This window comes from Oncorhynchus masou, chromosome 16 (assembly GCF_036934945.1).
Source record: "Oncorhynchus masou masou isolate Uvic2021 chromosome 16, UVic_Omas_1.1, whole genome shotgun sequence".
Lineage (NCBI taxonomy): Eukaryota > Metazoa > Chordata > Actinopteri > Salmoniformes > Salmonidae > Oncorhynchus > Oncorhynchus masou.
In genome coordinates, this window is record NC_088227.1 from 396,455 (window position 1) to 422,772 (window position 26,318).

The following is a 26,318-nucleotide window of genomic DNA, read 5'->3' on the forward strand; positions in this document are numbered from 1 at the left end:
CGGGATTTCACTCTCATGATGAAATGGATTTCAGCCGATGTGCAGTAAAGGAGTGAAGAGCGGTGACATCTGTGTCAACAAAAGTAAGAAAAGATTAATACACATACAATTAACAAAGAACAGAACAAATATTCATCTGTAGTTTTATATAAGCATGCACACCTATGTTTATGAATAAACAGATGATTGGTGCATATGTAACAGTACTCTTCTTGCGTTGTGTACATTCAATCATTGACAAGAACTCCAACTTGTAGCACCAGCCATGGAGCTTTATTCTGATAGAAACAGCACAAAATTGCACGTCATGCAATGCACAGCTCACCATCCAACTCTGCACTCACACACTGTACAAAATATATGAACCCCCCCACCATACACAGTAAGTTGCTAGCTAGTATTAGCTGGAATTCTCTACAACAAATTGCGTAACAAATATGCACCAAAATCTTATGTGTGGTGTTCTCATAACATTACATAACATTTGCAAACAAATGTATATATTGTACATTTAAATCATCACTAGGAAGGATAAAAATCACTTTTGACGTAGTGCTTTGCAACCAACAACTTACCGCTGGTTTGGTTCTTGTTCACTGGGACGATTCTAACTGAAACATCCTCCCTCGTAAGCAAGCTACGCAAACCAGCCAATAAGATGCCATGTTGAGTAGGTGAAGGCAAGACAAAACTAAAACCAAAAACCCATTGGCTCAACAATAATGTGGCAAGGGGAATCACCAATATAACCCTGTTACACATAGGCATACCTTGTCACGGACATAAAAGCCATTCAGGTCCTCATTGAATAGGTAGGGCAAGAGCAGGATCGCTGCTGTGGTCTCCAGTCCTAGTAAAGAAAAGCGATTATCTTACTACACTTGCTAATTTTATTACAAAATACATTAGAAAAAGGGAAGGAATAAGAGCAAATACTTATTCTGTATTGTCCTTCAGGGACTGTCAAAATAGCAGGATGATGTCCTCACCCCTGCCTCGCCTCTCTACCTCTGCTAGTCATTGACATATAATTTTATCAATATCCATTCCATGGACTTAATTCATTTCTGACAAGATCTGAAAATATAATTTGCACACATTTGTATGCTAATAGATTTCAGTTTGCATTGATTGCTATGTGGGTTAAATGAACACTTCAAATGCAGGTGTCCTACAACATATCTGTACCTTCTTCTTGATCTCAATTCCACTGTGTCCATGTTCTGTCCTATAAGAATTTCAAAGGAAGAGAAAATGTGTCAAAGAATAGTCTTACAAGCATTAATATATATATATATATATATATATTAAATAAATATTGTACATGTAATGTTTCCAAAATGGGATAGTATTGTCCATGTAACGTTTCCAAAATGGAATAGTATTGTCCATGTAATGTTTCCAAAATGGGATAGTATTGTCCATGTAACGTTTCCAAAATGGGATAGTATTGTTCATGTAATGTTTCCAAAATGGGATAGTATTGTCCATGTAACATTTCCAAAATGGGATAGTTTTGTAAATGTAACGTTTCCAAAATGGGATAGTATTGTCCATGTAACGTTTTTCAAAATGGGATAGTATTGTCCATGTAACGTTTTTCAAAATGGGATAGTATTGTCCATGTAACGTTTTTCAAAATGGGATAGTATTGTCCATGTAACATTTCCAAAATGGGATAGTTTTGTAAATGTAACGTTTCCAAAATGGGATAGTATTGTCCATGTAACGTTTTTCAAAATGGGATAGTATTGTCCATGTAACGTTTTTCAAAATGGGATAGTATTGTACATGTACACGCCTAGTATAGGTCCTGGATGGCAGGAAGCTTGGCCCATTCGCACTACCCTCTGTAGTGCCTTGCGGTCAGAGGCCGAGAAGTTGGAAATTGAAGCTCTCAACCTGCTCCACTACAGCCCCGTCGATGAGAATGTGGGCGTGCTCGGGCTTCCTTTTCCTGTAGTCCACAATCATCTTCTTTGTCTTGATCACATTGAGGGATAGGTTGTTTTCCTTGGGACCACACGGCCAGGTCTCTGACCTCCTCCCTATAGGCTGTTTCCTCGTTGTTGTTGATCAGGCCAACTACTGTTGTGGCATCGGCAAACTTAATAATGGTGTTGGAGTCATGTCTGGAGTCATGCCTGGCGGTGCAGTCATGAGTGAACAGGGAGTACTGGAGGGGATTGAGCACGCACCCCTGACGGCCCCCTGTGTTGAGGATCAACGTGGCGGATGTGTTTTTACCTACCCTTTAAAAACATGAGCTGGTGCACACCCAGAAAAATAGTTTGTGTGGAAATCCTGACTAAATCCTGACTAATGGCGAATAAACTATAAACTATCAAAATAAAGAAAGTCGCACACTCCATATATAAACTCCCAGCAATTTAATGGGTATTTACCACCGTTTCGGCATCACTGTGCCTTCCTCAGGGTAATGTCATGAATACTTGAACCAGGTTATGTAGACACACAGTGCAATTAATGTAACCAGTGACCGTAGTGAGGGGTGTGTCATAATGACTAAGTTAATTAAAAAGAATTAGTGAAACTGTTAAAAAATTGTTTATAGCATATTAAATATATTACGCTATTGTTATCATATATAAACATCATGGAATATTCTACATCATATTACCATCAACATACATTATTGTTTCATTCAATTTCACATAAATAAGGATATTTAATATTTTCAAGTTCAGAAGTCAGAACTCATCACCTGCTATGTAAAAGAGACAGAAGAATGAACAATGGTCAATGCTATCCGGGATCCTTGGGACATCCCTACCCTAAACCCTTCCTTAACCATTTTAAATGTCAACTTCAACAGGCTAGGGACGTCCCAAGGAGGTATCACTACCTGAAAATACATGATCTAAGTGATTGATAGTTGGTATTCATCAGTCATAAAGCCTCATGTACTTTAATGTACTACTAAAATTGTGATTTTGTCAGACCGCATAGACAGCAGCTCTACACTTTATTGACTGACTGATCCATTCATCCTTCCTCAGCCTTCCTCTCCCCTGAAGGCCCAGTGAGGGTGGAGCTCAGTCAGAGAACTGTTGAGGGACTGGTTATGAAGAACACTTCTACAGCCAGAGAGGTGAGAGGTCACACATGGTTTAGATGATCATCCATGTTAATTTACATTAGTGCAAATTATCCACTGATATTGGTGTAATTTCCCACCCCTTTTGGCTATGTACATTTCCCCTCAGGCACACACATTTGTTCTTTGATATTATGAAGGTAATTTGTGTAGAATGTACTTTCCCCCACTGATTCACCCCATCTCTTTACACTGCTTATGCATATTCAGTGGCCTGGCTCAAATTCCAAACACAATGCCCATCCTGGCAGATCTAAACTCAATGCGATCACATTGTGACTTTAGTGCATCCAGACCTAATGCAGCTTGGAGTGATCAGATGACAGAAGTCACATTTAGGTGCCAGGTGTAACTTAGGCCATAGATGCTCCATATCCATTACTTTGAGTGTTTTATATAATATGACTAAATGTGTTTCTGTGTTGCAGGGACAGTCAAGAAATGGAACAGCAAGGCCACAAAACATGACATAATCAGAGCTGTGGGAGACCACCTCAAGCCCCTGGTAGAGCCGGGGGTGGTGTTTCCTTCAGCAGGCTGGAAAAGTGGGATTGATACTGTTTTTCATACTAAGATGGATAAAGAGTCTGTTGATTGGTCAGTCATTGGGTTAATTTGTTTAGCAACATGTTCAAATCAAGATTTATTTATACAGCACATTTCAGACATGGATACAACACAATGGCTTCACAGGAAAAAATAAAGAAAATAAACAGAACTATTTAGTACACAAACATATGAATAAAAAAAACAGAACAACAACAACTGAAAGACAAATGAGCATTGAAAGGAAATGCCATTGATTAAAATTAACAATAGGACGCTATATCCAACCCAAAATATAACTTGTTTTTTAGGAGAGGCTCTAAAAGACACTACAGGGGCATCAACTGAAAATTGACTGGCAACATCAACTGGGACCTAAAAAACAATAATAACAACTTAAAGACTAATGAGCATCCTAAGGAAATGCCATTGATTAAAATATTCAATTATCCAACCAAATTACAAGCTTGTTTTGTAGGAGGGGTTCTGATAGACACTATGAGGGTGTCCACTGAAAGTTGACTAGTAACAACAACTGGGACCTAAAAGACACCCACCATGAGACCCACTAAATCTGCCCAAGAAAAGTCAAACAAAAGAAAAACCCACACCAAACTTAAAGACATTCACATTATTATCAACTACAATGATTCACCAATATAAACATGGTGTCTACTTGCTGTCAACAACTAAAAACAAGAAAAAACATGCATTTCTAAATAATAAAATACAATCGTATCATTATTTTCTCCTTTTTCTTTCTATAGAATCCTAAAACTCTTCCTAAAACTCACTAGCTTCTAGAACTCTCGTCCCCTTGGAACGAGCCCAAACAAAACTCAAATCAAATTGTATTAGTTCAATGCGCTAAATACATGTGTAGACCTTACAGTGAAATGCTTACTTACGAGCCCCTAACCAACAGTGCAGCTTCAAAAAAAATTGGACTGCCGACTCTTGAGACAATCAGCAAGCAAGTTGACCTTACCACAGACATGTCTGATTTCAAGAGGAAACTCCTGCGATATCCGTAGTAACTTTCCACCTCACTGTGGAGCTTCTCTCTCTTTTCAGGGTTCACTCGATAGGCATGTTGTTGGATCTGGGCCCAGTCCCCAATGTCATGCTCTAGTACATTTGGGTTGGCACATCTGAGAATGATCCCTGATAGTCTAAAAGCAAGATAACAATGTCAATATAATTGTACCCAACAATTGTCAGTTGGTTGCATAAATAATTATTACTAAATGTTACAAGAATTGTAAAATGAAATATCAAAGCCAAATGTACACCCCTTTGTTAATATGTATTGGCAATAATTAACTTAGTGGTGAGGCATGGAATAATAAAATGTATCTTTTGTCAGGCTGGATGTTTGAAATATGAGGTGATTTGAGACATGCTTCTTCAGTAGTGGAATAAAGACAATTAGCACTTGAATGTTGTAAAGAAATACTGGAGTGATGTCAGATTGTTAATAAAATTCATTATAGACCAATTGATTATACTGCGTCCATATGTATAGGCCGCAAGTACATTGAAATTAAGTTGTTTACAAATCATTGAAAAAACGACCCGAAAATACATATTTTCAACTTTCATTTTCAACTTACAACCGAACATAAATTGGACGTCGGGCATAGTCTTCTTTTCAATGTCTTTTGAATTACATTTCGGTAGGTGAGAATAGCGCAATGTCAAAACATAGTTTTAATGTGTCCAAATCAATAACCAATATGCAGGAACAGTTTGGGATATATTGAAAACCTGAACATTGAAGAGTTGCATTTTGATTCAAGTGGGTAACCAACGTGGTAAATGTAACACAACTCTATTTTTGTTAGTCACTTTTTGTTGAATCTCATAAATAGTACTCTTTCAATTAAGAAGCTTGGATTTTTCCCCTGAGACTAAAATCAATTGAACATTGGGCAAATGTTTATGGTTCTACATTCTGACATTCATTAAAATACTCCTACAATATTAAAAACATTCTACATTGTGACATTATTTCATTGATATCATGAAACAATTACTTCATGTATCATGAAACAACTACTTCATGTATTTTCTGATGTTTAATCAGAGATCTTTTATCAGAGTATCTCTTCCCACATTGATCACAGCACGGATTCTCTCCTGTGTGTGTTCTTTGGTGAACTATCAGGCTGTTTAGCTGAGTAAAACTCTTCCTACATTGATCACAGCCGTAAGGTTTCTCTCCAGTGTGTATTCTCTGGTGTGATTTCAGGGATTGAAGCCAAATAAAACTCTTCCCATAGTGATCACAGCCAAAAGATTTCTCTCCCGTGTGTATTCTCTGGTGTATAGTTAAATAGCTAGATGTAGAAAAACTCTTCCCACATTGATCACAATTATAAGGTTTCTCTCCTGTGTGTGTTCTCTGGTGTACTATCAGGTTGTTTAGCTGAGTAAAACTCTTCTCACATTGATCACAGCCGTAAGGTTTTTCTCCAGTGTGTATTCTCTGGTGTGTTTTCAGGGTTTGCAGCCAAATAAAACTCTTCTCACATTGATCACAGCCAAAAGGTTTCTCTCCTGTGTGTATTCTCTGGTGTGATTTCAGGGTTTTTAGATGAGAAAAACTCTTCCCACATTGATCACAGCCGTAAGGTTTCTCTCCAGTGTGAATTTTTTGATGTATTTTAAGGTCTGGTGAAGAGTTTAATATTTTCCCACAGTCAGAGCAGCAATGAGATTTCTTCTCTGTGGGTCTCTGCTGGCGTTTCTTGAGGAGTTTTGATCTGAAGAGACTCTTCTCTGCCTCGTCAGAATCATGATGTTGTTGAGCCTCCCAAGAGGATCCACGATAGTCCCGTGTCTCTCCTGTGTGAACGACAAAGTCAGACAGATGGTTAAAGGCCCACAACAGCAGAAATCCACTGTTTATTTGAGGTAAATGGTGATGCCCAGAGCATACCCATGAAGTTCTACAACCATTGACATCTGTTAAATTTTACAATGAAGACAGTCAAGTTAGCAACAATAGTCATATTTTGTCTTGATTTCACAATAGTAGTAACATCGATGATTATGGGTTGAAATTAGTTATTCATGTTGTTGAAACTCTAAGCAGTGTGCCAGATGACTTTTGGTTTCCAATATAGGCCACTTTCTGTGTTTGCTAAAATTGCGGCATGAGGGCAAAGTACACACAATTTGGTTGCAGAAACTCCTCCCTGCTGATGAGGAAACCGCTAGTTATGGATGTATATTTTGTCTTGATTTCACAATAGTAGTAACATCGATGATTATGGGTTGAAATTAGTTATTCATGTTGTTGAAACTCTAAGCAGTGTGCCAGATGACTTTTGGTTTCCAATATAGGCCACTTTCTGTGTTTGCTAAAATTGCGGCATGAGGGCAAAGTACACACAATTTGGTTGCAGAAACTCCTCCCTGCTAATGAGGAAACCGCTAGTTATGGATGTAGTATATCTGCTAATGAGGAAACCACTAGTTATGGATGTAGTATATATGCTAATGAGGAAACCACTAGTTATGGATGTAGTATATCTGCTAATGAGGAAACCACTAGTTATGGATGTAGTATATCTGGTAATGAGGAAACCACTATTTATGGATTTAGTATATCTGTTTGGAGCAAAAATGGTGAGCGAAGATTTAAAATTTTCACAATGTATTCTGAATATTACAGCGCACTATCAGCACAAGATCAGGAGTGCTACTCACATTAAGGAGTGAAACTCACATTAAGCTCTGTATCTATTCACTAGTTCACCACCGTGGGGGAAAACTCAGGGGAGTTCTCATAGGCTGACATCAAATATAGCCTCCGTTTCCAGGTTGCTTATGAGCTCTGTATCTCTGTGTCCAAACAGACTAACGAGACCCTACTGTAAATCAAGCAGACAATAACACGTTATAAACATCAATTTGTTGGGGATGTTGGATCCAACATGGAGCACGGCATAACTGTCTTTACCAGAGTAATGAATGAATAAGCACATTGGTTGTTGTTGCATGTCGTGATGTTTGTCATGTGACTGTCATTCAGAAAATGATTTCCTGGATCAGGTGATGATAGTTGAACATGTGACTGTAACTAAACAGCTACAGTATTAAGAATGTCTAATTATTGAAGAACCGCTTTAATGACAGTATCCATTTGGGTGTTGTCTATAAAGTTAAGGTGACTCTCGGTTAGAACCATTGGATTTAGCAAACTCTGAAATTATTTAGAATTTCTGTTCCCATGAAAACTGTTTTCCCAGCGTAACATAAATAGCCACTAAATGTAACATAGTTCGAGAACATTTTTTAACTTAGAAATTGCACTGTTGGTTAGAGCCTGTAAGTCAGCATTTTAATGTAAGGTCTACCTACATCTGTTGTATTTGGGGCACGTGACAAATACATTTGGATTTGATAGAAGTAGGACTAGTCTACCTGGCCTGCGCGCAAATGTAGGCCTATAAATGTGCCCATTTGGGGATGTCTGATAGCATTTATGATTGTCTTAACGCACCACCAATAATGAGTTGTGGAGTTTCTCAAAGTAATTTTTCTTCACCTCAAACAGCAAGTAAACAAAGTCTAATCAAAATCAATTGCGAATGACAATAGCTCCTCAAAGTATTTTCATAAAATATTGCCCTTTCGATAACCACTCGGCATAAAAGGGAAAGATGTAATGATGCTCTGATCCAGTGGAAATGTCATAAAATACACGATTACTTCTTATTCCTTGCACAAATAGCCGACAGCTGTGTCTGTCCCAAACTCACTGGCGCGGGGAACTTACTAGAATATTTTATACAATGTTGCAAGCTCGCTATCTTGAGTTTTGGGCTGACCCAGTTGATAGTTGATATAATGTTTCAAGTTCGTTGTAGAAAGGCCATGTGCAGCAAATGTGAAATATTTATTTTTATCAGGATATTTTCTACCTGCAGGCTGCAATGTTTTTATTTGTTGGCTTTATGTAGGCTATTTTTACATAGTTGGCAATGGCAATAAAAGTTACGTTTAGATTTGTATAATTTTAAGTTAGATAGAATGTAGCTTAATCACAAACAATGATTTTGAGATACTATTATAAATGAATTAATCTGTTCCACGGAAATGTACCTATGAAAATCGTAACTGGTTGGTAGAAATGGTAAGTTAACTTGGCACTCCAAGTGGAAAATGTTCCCGACCGCTGGTGTAGCCCATTACCAGAAACTTCATGATCACAACAGCAGAATCTTTCTCCATCTGGTTAGGTTATCTTGAGCTCTGGCTCCCGAGTCATTTGTGTGTCTTAATTATTTAATCAAACAGCCTGCTTAAAGGATCAGACCAGTTCAGTACATATACAGTGCCTTGCGAAAGTATTCGGCCCTCTTGAACTTTGCGACCTTTTGCCACATTTCAGGCTTCAAACATAAAGATATAAAAGTATTTTTTTGTGAAGAATCAACAACAAGTGGGACACAATCATGAAGTGGAACGACATTTATTGGATATTTCAAACTTTTTTAACAAATCAAAAACTGAAAAATTGGGCGTGCAAAATTATTCAGCCCCCTTAAGTTAATACTTTGTATTAACTACTTTGCAGAAATCAGTAGTAGAAACAATAACAAAGCGTACTCCCTGACGTTTCGGTAAAAATCTGAGGGATGGAGAAATGCAACCATCCATGATATCAACATTATAGTTTTAACCATGTTTTGAGGATATACAGTGTTTGTTTATATTTACTGACAAACATTGGAATAAAAAAGCTTATATTTTGGGTCCTGATGGGGTACGACAGTCGAACTAAGCTCATGATGCATTTAAAAGTGAATTCTTAAAGAAAACATGGGTATTATTAATGTATCAGTCCCAAAATGGATGTAACAACTACTGATTGCCTCTTTAAGAGAACATATTGGGCTAATCTAATAGAAGATATTGAGGAATACAGTATTTTAGGCATTGTCATTGGATGCATTTGATCAATTGTTAACGTTTTGTTGATGGTCCACTCGTGATGTTCTACACGTTACAGTGTAGCTTCAGCCATTCCTACAGAACAACATTAAAGTGTAGAACCCCTGTACTGCATATTGGTTCAACGACTGCAGAGACCGTACTTACTGGTGTTAAACAGATCTCCAACCTCCTCTTCCTCATCCAATGTGACAGTCATCTCCCCCTCCTCCCCTTTCACTCCAAAAACGGAATCCTCCTCCTCTTCTTTTACTGTAACATCCTCCTCTTTCACTCTGAACGCGCCTTCCTCTTCTTTCACTGAAACGTCTTTCTCTTCTTTCACGGTAACAGCCTCACCCTCTACTTGTTTTTGTAGTGTGACATCTTTCTCTTCCTCCTCCTCTTTCACGAGAGCTTCTTTCTCAGTCCAGCAGACGACCTCCTCTTCAGCAGGAGGAGAGTAGCTTCGTGAACTCATGGTCGGAGATGTTAGCTATCTAGCATTAGAGAGTAGCCTAGATCTAAGCTAACTTAACAAACCAGCTAGCTGACAAACAACGTAAATATATAATTAAATGGGCCAACAAGTACATACAACAGAAGTGTGTTTAATACACATCGACTAATATACACCAAAACAGTGTAAATAACGTGAATGTTGTAGCTATGTTTGCCAGAAAGCTAGGTGTCTGAATAGCTGTTGTTATTGAAGGAGAGACCCGTCCACTAGATTATACGTCACCCTGGCAGCATCGCCTGAACCTAAAAGGCGCACATCGCCATCTGCTGACTGGAGTGGGCAACGCAGGAAACAAAATTCGATTTTTCATTTATTTCATAAAAGTTTAATATTATATTAATATTATATTAAACAGAGACCTGAATGAAACCTCCACATAATAAGACTAATATATAACTAATATATAATAAAAGAGCAGAACTGGTCATCACAGAGTGGCTGTAGTGCTTTATAATATAGTGCTCATATTGAGTCAAAATTGCATTACTCCAAACCTCAATTCTGGACGACACACCGCCTCCTTCATCACTCTTGCTCTCCGTGGAAGTCGCCACGACGCAGCCTTGCTCCCGTGGTTCCAAGCATGGTTCACTACCGACCTGACTGGTTGGCTGCACCGCCGCTGACGCACCTGCCGCCTGCTCACCCTCGTCCACCAGCTGCTGCTCCACGGACAACTCACTGTCAACACACTGCAAAAACACAGGGTTCTCCAGCCGCGGTTCAACAGCATTGTCAGGCTGCATATACTGCCCTGATTCGGGCTGCTGTCTCTCAGTCGAAACCCGGCTAGATTGCATAGCATTCATTACATTTACATTTAAGTCATTTAGCAGACGCTCTTATCCAGAGCGACTTACAAATTGGTGAATTCACCTTCTGACATCCAGTGGAACAGCCACTTTACAATAGTGCATCTAAATCATTAAGGGGGGGGGGGTGGTGAGAAGGATTACTTATCCTATCCTAGGTATTCCTTGAAGAGGTGGGGTTTCAGGTGTCTCCGGAAGGTGGTGATTGACTCTGCTGTCCTGGCGTCGTGTGGGAGTTTGTTCCACCATTGGGGGGCCAGAGCAGCTGCAGAAACTACACTGACAGGATGGCCAGAAAAACAAGGATAATATAGGATTACTGGATGTGCAGAACAGAGCTCACCGTTGTGGATGACATAGTGTTCAAAGGCAACAAGATTGTCATTCCCATGACACTATGCAAAGAAATGCTACAGAAAATACACGAGGGCCACTTGGGTGAGAGAAAATGCAAACGACGAGCACGAGAAGTAATGTACTGGCCAAGATGACCTACAGGCCAAAGCAGCAAGCAGAGCCGCTAATGCATCATCCAGTACCCAACAGACCCTACTACAAAATTGTCAAAGGTCTGATGAAAAAGGCACATGGTGGAAAGGAGAATTTCCTAAAAAATCTGATCTACCGCAGCGCACCGCTGCAGAACGGACTTTCACCTGCACAAATGTTGATGGGACGTCGCATCAGAACCAACCTACCCATCCATGAGGACTTGCTCAAAAAGTCACTCGCAAAGGAAAAACAGAAAGACAAACGAAAACAGCGACACAACAAAAGTGCAAGACACTTACCTGAACTGAAACCTGGAGATCATGTACGACACCGAGACATCACTACAGGAACCTGGATGCAGCAAGGGTGTGTGCAGAGAGAAGTTGCACCGTGATCCCACGAGATCCCAAGCGGAGCATGGATCAGAGACTACTGAAACGCCTGAGACGAAACAGAGTGGATCTAAGGCATCAGCCATTCACTCAAGGGACTGAGGATCACCAGGAGGATACTGCTGAAGCGTCAAATGCCTTTAGAAATTGACAAGTCAGTCAGAACACCCTGACTGACAATGAACGCTGTCCAACTGTTTCAGGAAGCACTTCAGCAGAATGACCAAAAAGGACTGTCAGATCCCCTGAAAGGCTTATGGAGAATTACTTTAAAAAAATCTAAAAAGGGGAACCTGGACTGAATGTTTTGTTATTGTGAAAAGAAATAGAGCCACAATAGAGTATTGTTGGACAGACTATATGTAGTTGAAAAACAATTTTATTTTTAAGGAAAGAAATTTGGGGAAAGAAATGTGTTATTGAAAATTGCATGTTATGCAGGTTGAGTAAACAGATGTGATGTGACGTGAAGTTACATAGAAAAGTAGTTTTCTTTTAATGGAAAGATGTGTTATGTGTTAATAACATTTAGACTACGTTTCCCAGCAGGCTATGCGGGAGGCGGATGGTTAAAGAATGACTTGCATTGCTAAACATGGAGTTTTCTAGCTGAAGTATATGTTACATTTACATTTTACATTTAAGTCATTTAGCAGACGCTCTTATCCAGAGCGACTTACAAATTGGTGAATTCACCTTCTGACATCCAGTGGAACAGCCACTTTAGAATAGTGCATCTAAATCATTAAGGGGGGTGGTGAGAAGGATTACTTATCCTATCCTAGGTATTCCTTGAAGAGGTGGGGTTTCAGGTGTCTCCGGAAGGTGGTGATTGACTCCGCTGTCCTAGCGTCGTGAGGGAGTTTGTTCCACCATTGGGGGCCAGAGCAGCGAACAGTTTTGACTGGGCTGAGCGGGAACTGTACTTCCTCAATGGTAGGGAGGCGAGCAGGCCAGAGGTGGATGAACGCAGTGCCCTTGCTTGGGTGTAGGGCCTGATCAGAGCCTGGAGGTACTGCGGTGCCGTTCCCCTCACAGCTCCGTAGGCAAGCACCATGGTCTTGTAGCGGATGCGAGCTTCAACTGGAAGCCAGTGGAGAGAGCGGAGGAGCGGGGTGACGTGAGAGAACTTGGGAAGGTTGAACACCAGACGGGCTGCGGCGTTCTGGATGAGTTGTAGGGGTTTAATGGCACAGGCAGGGAGCCCAGCCAACAGCGAGTTGCAGTAATCCAGACGGGAGATGACAAGTGCCTGGATTAGGACCTGCGCCGCTTCCTGTGTGAGGCAGGGTCGTACTCTGCGGATGTTGTAGAGCATGAACCTACAGGAACGGGCCACCGCCATGATGTTGGTTGAGAACGACAGGGTGTTGTCCAGGATCACGCCAAGGTTCTTAGCGCTCTGGGAGGAGGACACAATGGAGTTGTCAACCGTGATGGCGAGATCATGGAACGGGCAGTCCTTCCCCGGGAGGAAGAGCAGCTCCGTCTTGCCGAGGTTCAGCTTGAGGTGGTGATCCGTCATCCACACTGATATGTCTGCCAGACATGCAGAGATGCGATTCGCCACCTGGTCATCAGAAGGGGGAAAGGAGAAGATTAATTGTGTGTCGTCTGCATAGCAATGATAGGAGAGACCATGTGAGGTTATGACAGAGCCAAGTGACTTGGTGTATAGCGAGAATAGGAGAGGGCCTAGAACAGAGCCCTGGGGGACACCAGTGGTGAGAGCGCGTGGCGAGGAGACAGATTCTCGCCACGCCACCTGGTAGGAGCGACCTGTCAAGTAGGACGCAATCCAAGCGTGGGCCGCGCCGGAGATGCCCAACTCGGAGAGGGTGGAGAGGAGGATCTGATGGTTCACAGTATCGAAGGCAGCCGATAGGTCTAGAAGGATGAGAGCAGAGGAGAGAGAGTTAGCTTTAGCAGTGCGGAGCGCCTCCGTGATGCAGAGAAGAGCAGTCTCAGTTGAATGACTAGTCTTGTAACCTGACTGATTTGGATCAAGAAGGTCATTCTGAGAGAGATAGCGGGAGAGCTGGCCAAGGACGGCACGTTCAAGAGTTTTGGAGAGAAAAGAAAGAAGGGATACTGGTCTGTAGTTGTTGACATCGGAGGGATCGAGTGTAGGTTTTTTCAGAAGGGGTGCAACTCTCGCTCTCTTGAAGACGGAAGGGACGTAGCCAGCGGTCAGGGATGAGTTGATGAGCGAGGTGAGGTAAGGGAGAAGGTCCCCGGAAATGGTCTGGAGAAGAGAGGAGGGGATAGGGTCAAGCGGGCAGGTTGTTGGGCGGCCGGCCGTCACAAGAAGCGAGATTTCATCTGGAGAGAGAGGGAGAAAGAGGTCAGAGCACAGGGTAGGGCAGTGTGAGCAGAACCAGCGGTGTCGTTTGACTTAGCAAACGAGGATCGGATGTCGTCGACCTTCTTTTCAAAATGGTTGACGAAGTCATCTGCAGAGAGGGAGGAGGGGGGGAGGGGGAGGAGGATTCAGGAGGGAGGAGAGAAGGTGGCAAAGAGCTTCCTAGGGTTAGAGGCAGATGCTTGGAATTTAGAGTGGTAGAAAGTGGCTTTAGCAGCAGAGACAGAGGAGGAAAATGTAGAGAGGAGGGAGTGAAAGGATGCCAGGTCCGCAGGGAGGCGAGTTTTCCTCCATTTCCGCTCGGCTGCCCGGAGCTCTGTTCTGTGAGCTCGCAATGAGTCATCGAGCCACGGAGCGGGAGGGGGAGGACCGAGCCGGCCTGGAGGATAGGGGACATAGAGAGTCAAAGGATGCAGAAAGGGAAGAGAGGAGGGTTGAGGAGGCAGAATCAGGAGAAAGGTTGGAGAAGGTATGAGCAGAGGGAAGAGATGATAGGATGGAAGAGGAGAGAGTAGCGGGGGAGAGAGAGCGAAGGTTGGGACGGCGCGATACCATCCGAGTAGGGGCAGTGTGGGAAGTGTTGGATGAGAGCGAGAGGGAAAAGGATACAAGGTAGTGGTCGGAGACTTGGAGGGGAGTTGCAATGAGGTTAGTGGAAGAACAGCATCTAGTAAAGATGAGGTCGAGCGTATTGCCTGCCTTGTGAGTAGGGGGGAAGGTGAGAGGGTGAGGTCAAAAGAGGAGAGGAGTGGAAAGAAGGAGGCAGAGAGGAATGAGTCAAAGGTAGACGTGGGGAGGTTAAAGTCGCCCAGGACTGTGAGAGGTGAGCCGTCCTCAGGAAAGGAGCTTATCAAGGCATCAAGCTCATTGATGAACTCTCCGAGGGAACCTGGAGGGCGATAAATGATAAGGATGTTAAGCTTGAAAGGGCTGGTAACTGTGACAGCATGGAATTCAAAGGAGGCGATAGATAGATGGGTAAGGGGAGAGAGAGAGAATGACCACTTGGGAGAGATGAGGATCCCGGTGCCACCACCCCGCTGACCAGAAGCTCTCGGGGTGTGCGAGAACACGTGGGCGGACGAAGAGAGAGCAGTAGGAGTAGCAGTGTTATCTGTGGTGATCCATGTTTCCGTCAGTGCCAGGAAGTCGAGGGACTGGAGGGAGGCATAGGCTGAGATGAACTCCGCCTTGTTGGCCGCAGATCGGCAGTTCCAGAGGCTACCGGAGACCAGGAACTCCACGTGGGTCGTGCGCGCTGGGACCACCAGATTAGGGTGGCCGCGGCCATGCGGTGTGGAGCGTTTGTATGGTCTGTGCAGAGAGGAGAGAACAGGGATAGATAGACACATAGTTGACAGGGTACAGAAGAGGCTACGCTAATGCAAAGGAGATTGGAATGACAAGTGGACTACACATCTCGAATGTTCAGAAAGTTAAGCTTACGTAGCAAGAATCTTATTGACTAAAATGATTGAAATGATACAGTACTGCTGGAGTAGGCTAGCTGGTAGTGGCTGCGATGTTGACACTACACTAATCAAGTCGTTCCGTCGAGTGTAATAGTTTCTACAGTGCTGCTATTCGGGGGCTAGCTGGCTAGCTAGCAGGTTGATTGCGTTACGTTACCTTAAAAGAACGACAATAGCTGGCTAGCTAACCTAGAAAATCGCTCTAGGCTACACAATTGTCTTAGATACAAAGACGGCTATGTAGCTAGCTAGCTACGATCAAACAAAACAAACCGTTGTACTGTAATAGTGTAATAGTTACTACAGTGCTGCTATTCCATATACCATTCCATAGTACCGGACTTAAGTGCATGGACAGACTTGAAATGTCGGTCTAGCCACATGATATTCTGCTTGGAACAAAGCCCACAGTCGCGTCTTTGTCTGCTGCTCATAGCTTCTCTCACCTGCCTTCCTGCGTGTCTCTTTGTTTGCTCCACCAAACAACTAACCCTAACCCCTAACCCTAACCCTCAAACCCTAAACAAGGACTTAATAAGCCCCAGCTGTGGGCCAATATGGGACAATTGGACTGGAAGAAGAATTTGACCAGAAACCTCAACTCGTTGCCTCATCCTCTCTCCGGGGATGAGAGTACAAATCAAAGGACATTTGGCTCAATGGGTAGCGCACAAGTCTTACAATCAGCTCCTAAGTATTCGAGACCAACCTGCGGTAATCAACATTTTTTCACCGGGCCTGGTAACCCAAAAGGACCACAGGCCCGAAAGGCCCATAGGCCAAAAAGCCACTGCCCTGACCTGGGACAAAAGCCACTGCCCTGGCCTGGTACTTCCATATGCATGTAGGGCTATACACATTAGATAGTATGCCTTCAAAGAGGCACTCTGACTGGGATTCAGAGAGTGGCTTACTCCCTTAATGACCCTATGTCCCTATGCAACCATGCCCAAGGACCACAGGCCTATATTGGGACAAAAGCCACTGCCCTGGCCTGGTACTTCCATATGCATATAGGGCTATACACATTAGATAGTACGCCTGCAAAGAGGCACTCTGATAGGGTCATTAACCATTCTCTGAATCCCAATGTCCCTATGCCAACATGCCCAAGGACCACAGGCCTATATTGGGACAAAAGCCACTGCCCTGGCCTGGTACTTCCATATGCATATAGGGCTATACACATTAGATAGTACGCCTGCAAAGAGGCACTCTGATAGGGTCATTAACCATTCTCTGAATCCCAATGTCCCTATGCCAACATGCCCAAGGACCACAGGCCTATATTGGGACAAAAGTCCCTGCCCTGGCCTGGTACTTCCATATGCATATAGGGCTATACACATTAGATAGTATGCCTTCAAAGAGGCACTCTGACTGGGATTCAGAGAGTGGCTTACTCCCTTAATGACCCTATGTCCCTATGCAACCATGCCCAAGGACCACAGGCCTATATTGGGACAAAAGCCACTGCCCTGGCCTGGTACTTCCATATGCATATAGGGCTATACACATTAGATAGTATGCCTTCAAAGAGGCACTCTGACTGGGATTCAGAGAGTGGCTTACTCCCTTAATGACCCTATGTCCCTATGCAACCATGCCCAAGGACCACAGGCCTATATTGGGACAAAAGCCACTGCCCTGGCCTGGTACTTCCATATGCACATAGGGCTGTACACATTAGACAGATGCCTGCAAAGAGGCACTCTGACTGGGATTCAGAGAGTGGTTCACTGCATTTGGTGGAACACCGATGGAATGGACACCTTCATAGGACTAGAACCATGTTCATTGATGACCCAAAAAATGTCAATCACAGGGTTTTAGTGTGCTGCGCCGTATGTGACAAAAGTCCCGGGACACCAAAATATACTTTAACCTTAATAACTCAAAAAGTACAACTCCAATCTGGATGGGGATTTTTTTGCACGAAAGGGCCCACATAGACGAGCATTTCCGTTTTTCTATAAGAATTGTTTTAAGTTTCAGAAAAAAGTTCAGTTTACAGGGCGCATAGATTCCTGTGAATGCTAACTTTTTTAAACATGGTGTAATGGTTGCCCATCACGAGAGAGGGTATGAGCCGAAATTTGGGACCTCTAGCCCCTCGGGAAGTATTTTTAATCATTAGTTGTGTTCCTGGCACAACTGCCCGTATGGGAGCAAGTCACTCCCGGGAGAAGTCACTTGAGGGCGCCACTGGTGACTAATGGAAGAAAAAATATGCTGAAAAACGAGTCCACACATCTCAGAAAATGCATTATGTCTTACTTTTCAGAAAACTGTCCAGCCGGGCACCTGGTGATTGAACGGGTCACCATGTCAATATTTTGGGATGGTTCTTAATGGCTTCAGGGGGGTGATGGAGGTCCATGCCCAGGTTGGGTGCACTATCTAGGCTTCCATCCCTGCCCTCTCTATCCGGTCATGAGTGTAGAGCTTACCCCCTGGAGCTACGGACCTTCAGGCCTATAGGCCCTCACTCCCTATCAAGGAACAGACCTCTCTCTTTGGGCATGAGAGTAAACATACAAGCCTATAGGCCCTAAATCCCTACCCGGGAACAGACCTCTCTCTCCGGGGATGAAAGTACACACACAGGCTTATAGGCACTCATTCACCACCCGGGAACACCCCTCTCTCTCCGGGCATGAGAATAAAGATACAGGCCTATAGGCCCTAACTCCCTATCTGGGAACATCCCTCTCGCTCCGGGCGTGAGAGTACACATACTGGCCTAAAGGCCCTCACTCACTGTCCGGTAACATCCTTCTCTCTCCGGGCATGAAAGTACACATACAGGCAATTGGCCCTCACTCACCGCCCGGGTAACACCCCTCTATTTCCGGGCATGAGAGTAGAGCTTACCCCCTGGAGCTATGGACCTACAGGCCTATAGGCCCTCACTCACTGTTTGGGAACTCCCCTCTCACTCCGGGGATGAGAAGACACATACAGGCCTATAGGCCCTAACTCCCTATCCGGGAACAGCCCTCTCTCTCCGGGGATGAGAGTACACATACAGGCCTATAGGCCCTCACTCACCACCCGGAAACACCCTTTTCTCTCCGGGGAAGAGAGGACACCTACAGGCCTATAGGCTCTCACTCACAATCTGGGAACACCTCTCTTTCTCTCCGGGGAAGAGAGGACACATACAGGCCTATAGGCACTCACTCACTGTCTGGGAACAGGCCTAGAGGCCCTCACTCACCACCCGGGAACACCCCTCTCTCTCCGGGCATGAGAGTACAGATACAGGCCTATAAGCCCTCACTCCCTATCCGGGAACAGCCCTCTCTCTCTGGGGATGAGAGTACACATACAGGCCTATAGGCCCTAACTCCCTATCCGGGAACAGCCCTCTCTCTCCGGGGATGAGAGTACACATACAGGCCTATAGGCCCTCACTCACCACCCGGAAACACCATTTTCTCTCCGGGGAAGAGAGGACACCTACAGGCCTATAGGCTCTCACTCACAATCTGGGAACACCTCTCTTTCTCTCCGGGGAAGAGAGGACACATACAGGCCTATAGGCACTCACTCACTGTCTGGGAACAGGCCTAGAGGCCCTCACTCACCACCCGGGAACACCCTTCTCTCTCCGGGGAAGAGAGGACACCTACAGGCCTGTAGGCCCTCACTCACCACCCGGGAACACCCCTCTCTCTCCAGGCATGAGAGTACAGATACAGGCCTATAGGCCCTCCTTCACTGTCTAGGAACACCCCTCTCTCTCCGGGCATGAGACTACATATACAGGCCTATAGGCCCTCACTCACTGTCTGGGAACAGGCCTATAGGCCCTCACTCACTGTCCGGGAACACGCCTCTCTCTCCGGGCATGAGAGTACACATACAGGCCCTAACTCCCTATCAAGGAACACCCCTCTCTCTCCGGGATGAGAGGACACATACAGGCCTATAAGCCCTCACTCACTGTCCGGGAACATCCTTCTCTCTCCGGGCATGAAAGTACACATACAGGCAATTGGCCCTCACTCACTGCCCGGGTAACACCCCTCTATTTCCGGGCATGAGAGTAAAGCTTACCCCCTGGAGCTATGGACCTCCAGGCCTATAGGCCCTCACTCACTGTTTGGGAACTCCCCTCTCACTCCGGGGATGAGAAGACACATACAGACCTATAGGCCCTAACTCCCTATCTGGGAACACTCCTCTCTCTCTGGGGATGAGAGTACACATACAGGCCTACAGGCCCTAACTCGCTATCAAGGAACACCCCTCTCTCTCCGGGGATGAGAGGACACATACAGGCCTATAAGCCCTCACTCCCTGTCCGGGAACATCCTTCTCTCTCCGGGCATGAAAGTACACATACAGGCCTGTAGGACCTCACTCACCACCCGGGGAACACCCCTCCATTTCCGGGCATGAGAGTAGAGCTTACCCCCTAAAGCTATGGACCTCCAGGCCTATAGGCCCTCACTCACCACCCGGGTAACACCCCTCTATTTCCGGGGATGATTCCAGCAGGGGACACCCCCCACCTCCACAACCTCGCACACCAGGTGAACCAGGGCACCCACACTTAAGCACCCTTCCTCTGACAAAAAAGCATATAGCTGCGCTGTTACGAACCACGTGCACCTGGTGACCAAAACCGGACGTCGTGCACCTGGTTACCTAAAAAGGCCCATGTGCACCTAGTCACCTGGTCGCTAATGGGTTACCAGGTGCCGGTGGGACTTTTCACCTGGGTCCCCACTTTCCTTAGTCCGCTTGCCCACTCTCTCTCTGGGCCTCCAGAATCTGGGTTACCAGGTGCCGGTGGTACATTTCAGCCAGGTACCCAACTTCCTTAGTCCGCTTGCCCACTTTCTCTTTGGGCCTCCGGACTCTGGGTTACCAGGTGCCGGTGGTACTTTTCAGCCAGGTACCCACCTTCCTTAGTCCGCTTTTCCACTCTCTCTCTGGGCTTCCGGACTCTAGACTCTGGACTCTGGACTCCAGACTCTGGGTTACCAGGTGCCGGTGGTACTTTTCAGCCAGGTACCCACCTTCCTTAGTCCGCTTTTCCACTCTCTCTCTGGGATTCCGGACTCTGGACTCCGGGTTACCAGGAGCCGGTAGTACTTTTCAGCCGGGTACCCACCTTCCTTAGTCCACTTGCCCACTCTCTCTCTGGGCTTCCGGACTCTGGACTCTGGACCTACGGACTCTGGGTTACCAGGTGCCGGTGGTACTTTTCAGCCGGGTACCCACCTTCCTTAGTCCACTTGCCCACTCTCTCTCTGGGCTTCCAGACTCTGGACTCTGGACCTACGGACTCTGGGTTACCAGGTGCCGGTGGCACTTTTCAGCCAGGTACCCACCTTCCTTATTCCGCTTTTCCACTCTCCCTCTGGGCTTCCGGACTCTGGTCTCTGGACTCTGGACTCCAGACTCTGGGTTACCAGGTGCCGGTGGTACTTTTCAGCCGGGTACCCACCTTCCTTATTCCGCTTTTCCACTCTCCCTCTGGGCTTCCGGACTCTAGACTCTGGACTCTGGACTCCAGACTCTGGGTTACAAGGTGCCGGTGGTACTTTTCAGCCGGGTACCAACCTTCCTTAGTCCGCTTTTCCACTCTCTCTCTGGGCTTCCGGACTCTAGACTCTGGACTCTGGACTCCAGACTCTGCGTTACCAGGTGCCGGTGGTACTTTTCAGCCAGGTACCCACCTTCCTTAGTCCGCTTTTCCACTCTCTCTCTGGGCTTCCGGACTCTAGACTCTGGACTCTGGACTCCAGACTCTGGGTTACCAGGTGCTGGTGGTACTTTTCAGCCAGGTACCCACCTTCCTTAGTCCGCTTTTCCACTCTCTCTCTGGGCTTCCGGACTCTGGACTCCGGGTTACCAGTAGCCGGTAGTACTTTTCAGCCGGGTACCCACCTTCCTTAGTCCGCTTGCCCACTCTCTCTCTGGGCTTCCGGACTCTAGACTCTGGACTCTGGACTCCAGACTCTGGGTTACAAGGTGCCGGTGGTACTTTTCAGCCGGGTACCCACCTTCCTTAGTCCGCTTGCCCACTCTCTCTCTGGGCCTCCGGACTCTGGACTCTGGCTCCTGGCCCTTCTCTGTGCACCTGGTAACCCATTTGTATTGAAGGGGTGAGGTGGAGGAAGATGCCTTCCGTCACAAAATAAGATTGTGCGCCGAGTACCCGGGTAAAGTAAATGCTTCAGACCCCGCGGGACACACAGTTAAGAGCATCGAGGGGGTTCCGAGAGGCAGGGGCTGGGACAGGCGGTAGCTCGCCTTGCGGCGGACCGCAAGCTCAATCCCAAGATCCAACTATGAGCTTTTTAACTGCAGCAACTTTAAGATACTCTATTAGAGCTGGAATTACCGTGACTGCCGGCACCAGACTTGCCCTCCATTGGATCCTCGTTAAATGATTTTAAGTGTACTCATTCCAATTACAGGGCCTTAAAATAGTCCTGTATTGTTATTTTTTATCACTACCTCACCGAGTCAGTGGTGGGTAATTTGCGCGCCAGCTGCCTTCCTTGGATGTGGTAGCCGTTTCTCATGCTCCCTCTCCGGAATCGAACCCTGATTCCCCGTTACCCTTGGTCACCATGGTAGGCACAGAAAGTACCATCGAAAGTTGATAGGGCAGACAGTCGAATGAGACGTCACCGCCACAAAGGGCGCACGATCGGCTCCAAGTTATCTAGAGTCACCAAAGCGGCCAGGACAACCAAGATTGGCCCGCATGGTTTTGGGTCTGATAAATGCATGCATCCCCGGAGGTCAGCGCTCGTTGGCATGTATTAGCTCTAGAATTGCCACAGTTATCCAAGTAAGGTTGGAGCGATCTAAGGAACCAGAACTGATTTAACGAGCCATTCGCAGTTTCACTGTACCGGCCGTGTGTACTTAGACTTGCATGGCTTAATCTTTGAGACAAGCATATGCTACTGGCAGGATCAACCAGGTAGCCACTCACAGCATAGAGGTTGTACCTGGGCACACTAAGCAAAGAACAACCAGGGATCGGTCCTATCCCGTTAGGGGAGGAGGCCCTGGTGCAATCCACCGTGCTCCCAGCGGGAGGCCCTCAACTGCCCATGGCCGAATCCACAGATGCCGGGGCACCGCTCGAGTGGTCTCTTGTCTAGCTGGAGGGTCGATTCAGAACGCCATCAACCGGGCAACAAGAACCACAACGTTCGCCAGACCACTTGGGTCAGACTACTTGGTTATGTCAACTTTAAAGACAGGGTTTGTGAGTATGTGTCTCTGGCGCCGATGCGTTACGGGATGACCATCACCACATGCATCGTAGCCTGGGTGTGTCACTCCCCATACCGGAACACCAATGTAGGGCCACTGGGTCAGACGGGTCAGCTGGATCTCGCACGAAAGGTGCGCGGCTGGAGCGTATCGAAATAGGGGCGGGAGCAATCCACATGGGGCGGGAGGAACCGTCCATCAGAACACCAGCCAAAGGTCAGCCGATAGGGGCCCTACCAGGTGGAAAACGAATGCAAATCGGTCAGAGGAAATTAAACTGTCTGGACAACAGAGGAGAACCATGGAGAGGCACCGTGAACCAAGAGGGGGACTGGACTGGAGAGCTAGCCCTCACCGGGGCTAAACAACCAAGCGGTCACCGAAGGGATGGGCACCTTCATAGGCCCAGAACCATTGTCATTAATGACCCAAACCCACAAGATGATAGCTGGGATAGAGCACCTGCCCAGGACAGAGCCCAATATCCTCCCACCACCAAGCTGGGAAACATGGATCAAAAGATAGGACAAATCGGGTGCTCGAAGGGGCTGGTCAAACCACTAAATCGGTCGCCGGCGGAAAAGGTCAAAAGTACCATGGTTCCAAGGGGCTCACATTCCTCAAAAGTGTCCGTTTCTCATTTTCTATCCGGGCTGAGCAGTTTGGCACCACCCCCGTCTCTCTAGGACATGGAACTCTTGTTGTCAAAAAGCAGGTTTCTGATTTTGCGTCGGTACCTGTCTGGTCCACCCGCTACTGAGTGTAGCCAGACAGGCCTAATTGCCCACATAAACCATGTCAATCACAGGGTTTTCGTGTGCTGTGCTTTTGGGTGTCAAATTCCGGTACACCAAAACTCAAAAAGTACACCTCAAATCTGGATGTTTTTTTTTTGCACGAAAGGGCACATATAGACAAGCATTTCCATTGAATTGAAACCGTTTTTGTATAAAAATTGATAATAGGAAATCGTTTTGGAAAAAAAGTGCAGGTTACAGGGCACATAGGTTCCTGTGGATGCAAACGTTTTTAAACATGGTGTAATTGTTGCCCATCACGAGAGAGGGTATGAGCCAAAATTTGGGAACTCTAGCTCCTCGGGAAGTATTTTTTATCATTTTTTGAAAATTAAGAAAATGGTCGAAAAAATAAGTTCCCACTTATCACTGGCGTGCACCTGGTGATTGGATTTCAGCACCTGGTAACCAAAATGAATGAGTGATTTATGGAAGGTTTTAAAAAAAAGTCTAAACATCTCCATTCATCTCCATTCATGTTTTCTGTGCACCTGGTGATTGGATTTCGGCACCTGGTAACCCAAAAGGAAAATGGTTTTAAATGCATTTACCGGAGTTCCTAATCTCCATGCCCGCTATGGGAGCACCCCACTACTGGGAAAAGTCACTGGAGGGCGCCAATTATCAATTTATGGAGGTTTTAAAAAAAGTTCAGAAAAACGGGCTCACATCTCAAAAATTGCATCTTTTCTGTGCAACTGGTGATTGAACGGGTTACCAGTTGATGATGGGGGTGGGGTGGCAGCTCCTGGTGCCACCAGGGCTGGACTGGGTGTCCATACACGGGTTAGGGAGACCCCATAGGGGGTCCCCACACCCCCACCAAGGTCACCTGGTAACCCAATGTAATTCAATGACAGAGTCACACTTCTCTCTCATTGCACTACGTGCAGCATGTGTACCTGGTGATTGAACTGGTTACCAAGGGAGCTCCATATCTCCATGCCTCTGGTCTTACTCTCTCTACCCTGCCTGCCTGCCCACCTACCTGCCTGCCCTCTATCTTGGCCTGTCACTTCAGCTCTGTGCAACTGGTAACCCATAACACCCTGGCCATTCAGATCCCCAGACCTCCATACATTCTCAACCGTGACCAAATGACACACAAAGACAAGGGTGAATTTCAAATAAATGTTCTTTATTTATCAGTGAATCATGGATTGATTTGTCCCTCAATTAGTGACCGCACCCGGCTGGCGTTACGAGTCAAATTATGGTACCGGTAGTATCGTGTCTGCGTTTCCAGAGATTGACACATATGGTCAGCCACAGTTTCCCGGTCTGTAACCAACCCTTGGTTAAAGTTCAATGTGGCAACGCTTCGTTGAATTGTACCGAAGGTCACTGTACGTAAATGCCGAACTCTGCAAATATCTGGCCCACATACTCACAGAGATTACCGTACGGTTGACCGAAGGACTTGAAAAAGACAAGTTCTGTGTCTGAGGTCATTCCACTCAGATGTGGCCTGATCTGACGGAATTGTTTAATCCACACATAAAACGGTCAACCAAATCATTTCTAGTCATCTCTCCTCCTTCCAGGCTTTTTCAACTTTGAACTTATATGGGGATTTGCATCTAAACTTTCATAGTATTACCACGACGACCGGCAAAAAAGTTAATCTTTCAATCACCCACGTGAGTATAACCAATCAGGAGATGGCGCATGGGTACCTGCTTCTATAAACCAATGAGGAGATGGGAGAGGCAGGAATAGGAATTACTCCTGCGTCAGAAATAGAATTACTTCTATTTTAGCCCTTGACAATGCAGACGCTTGTTGGCGCACGCGAGCCTCGTGGGTGCAATAATTGAATAACATGGATTTCTACATTTATTTTGCAACACTCGCGCACACGACATGTCCGGTCTGGTCAGCATGTTAGGCTGGGTGTAAAAATCATATCTCTCTAACATGCTGCCAGACCGGACACGTTGCGTGCGCGAACGACTTCCTGAAATGCACCGCCGCCTATAAATTCACACTGAGTTCTAAAATAAATTGTGCTCGTATGACAAGGCTTAAGTAAATTAAAAAATATGTTTGATTCTAAAGATTATACAGTTTTATTTAAGAAATAATTGATTACTAGAATTACAAGGAGCAAGTGCTAAACCAAATTAAGTTTGATCTATATCCCCTATCAATGCGCAAACAAGGAGCAAACTCTACACAAACATCACACAATGGGATAGGTGAGCTGATGCATTCCGAGTGTTTTTTGTAGTTAATCTCTTTTATAACCAATTGTAACATTACACATATTACTTTCACTACATTGGCCTCACCAAACAGAAATTGTTAGATGGCTAACCATGAAAGCTTAGGCCCAATATTAGGATCCCTAATACATGTGCATGCATCGAGAAATAGTATATGTAAATTATTCTCCTATAGTTTACACAGTTAGCAGACGCTCTTATCCAGAGCAACTTACAGTTAGTCTTACAGGAATAAGCCTTAAATAATTAAACAATGAGTAAACCGCAACATGTCAGCTAAAGCAATTGAATTCACGATTGCATTTGACTGTTTTTAATATTGGCCATCAACCAAAAACACAACATCTACCGTGATAGAAATATGTTAACAGCAGGACATGTGTAG

The 26,318-nt window shown here is 45.4% G+C and overlaps 1 protein-coding gene across 4 annotated transcripts; it reads right to left on the reverse strand.

Moving 5' to 3' along the window:
* Positions 1–3,748: 3,748 nt before the first annotated feature.
* On the reverse strand, positions 3,749–10,324 carry LOC135557340 (zinc finger protein 239-like). 4 transcript variants are annotated; one of them, XR_010458201.1, is made up of 3 exons: positions 9,776–10,324; positions 6,113–6,511; positions 3,749–4,836 (listed from the first exon to the last, which is right to left on the reverse strand). XR_010458201.1 is itself a non-coding variant. In XM_064990524.1 (3 exons), the coding sequence occupies exons 1-3, from the start codon at positions 10,086–10,088 to the stop codon at positions 4,793–4,795; spliced, it is 672 nt and encodes a 223-aa protein (XP_064846596.1). In that variant the 5' UTR covers positions 10,089–10,324; the 3' UTR covers positions 3,749–4,792. The 4 variants fall into 4 exon arrangements, 3 of the variants coding, with proteins under 3 accessions (XP_064846596.1, XP_064846595.1, XP_064846594.1); XM_064990524.1 differs by having other exon boundaries at positions 6,197–6,511; XM_064990523.1 differs by having other exon boundaries at positions 5,861–6,511.
* Positions 10,325–26,318: the final 15,994 nt, after the last annotated feature.

What these genes read in the sequence shown, in the direction of transcription:
- LOC135557340 (XM_064990522.1), bottom strand. Translation starts at nt 10,088, where the DNA reads ATGAGTTCACGAAGCTACTCTCCTCCTGCTGAAGAGGAGGTCGTCTGC. An exon ending in TGGAGATCTGTTTAACACCA is followed by an intron (nt 6,512 to 9,775) that starts GTAAGTACGGTC and finishes TCGTTCACACAG; the next exon opens with GAGAGACACGGGACTATCGT.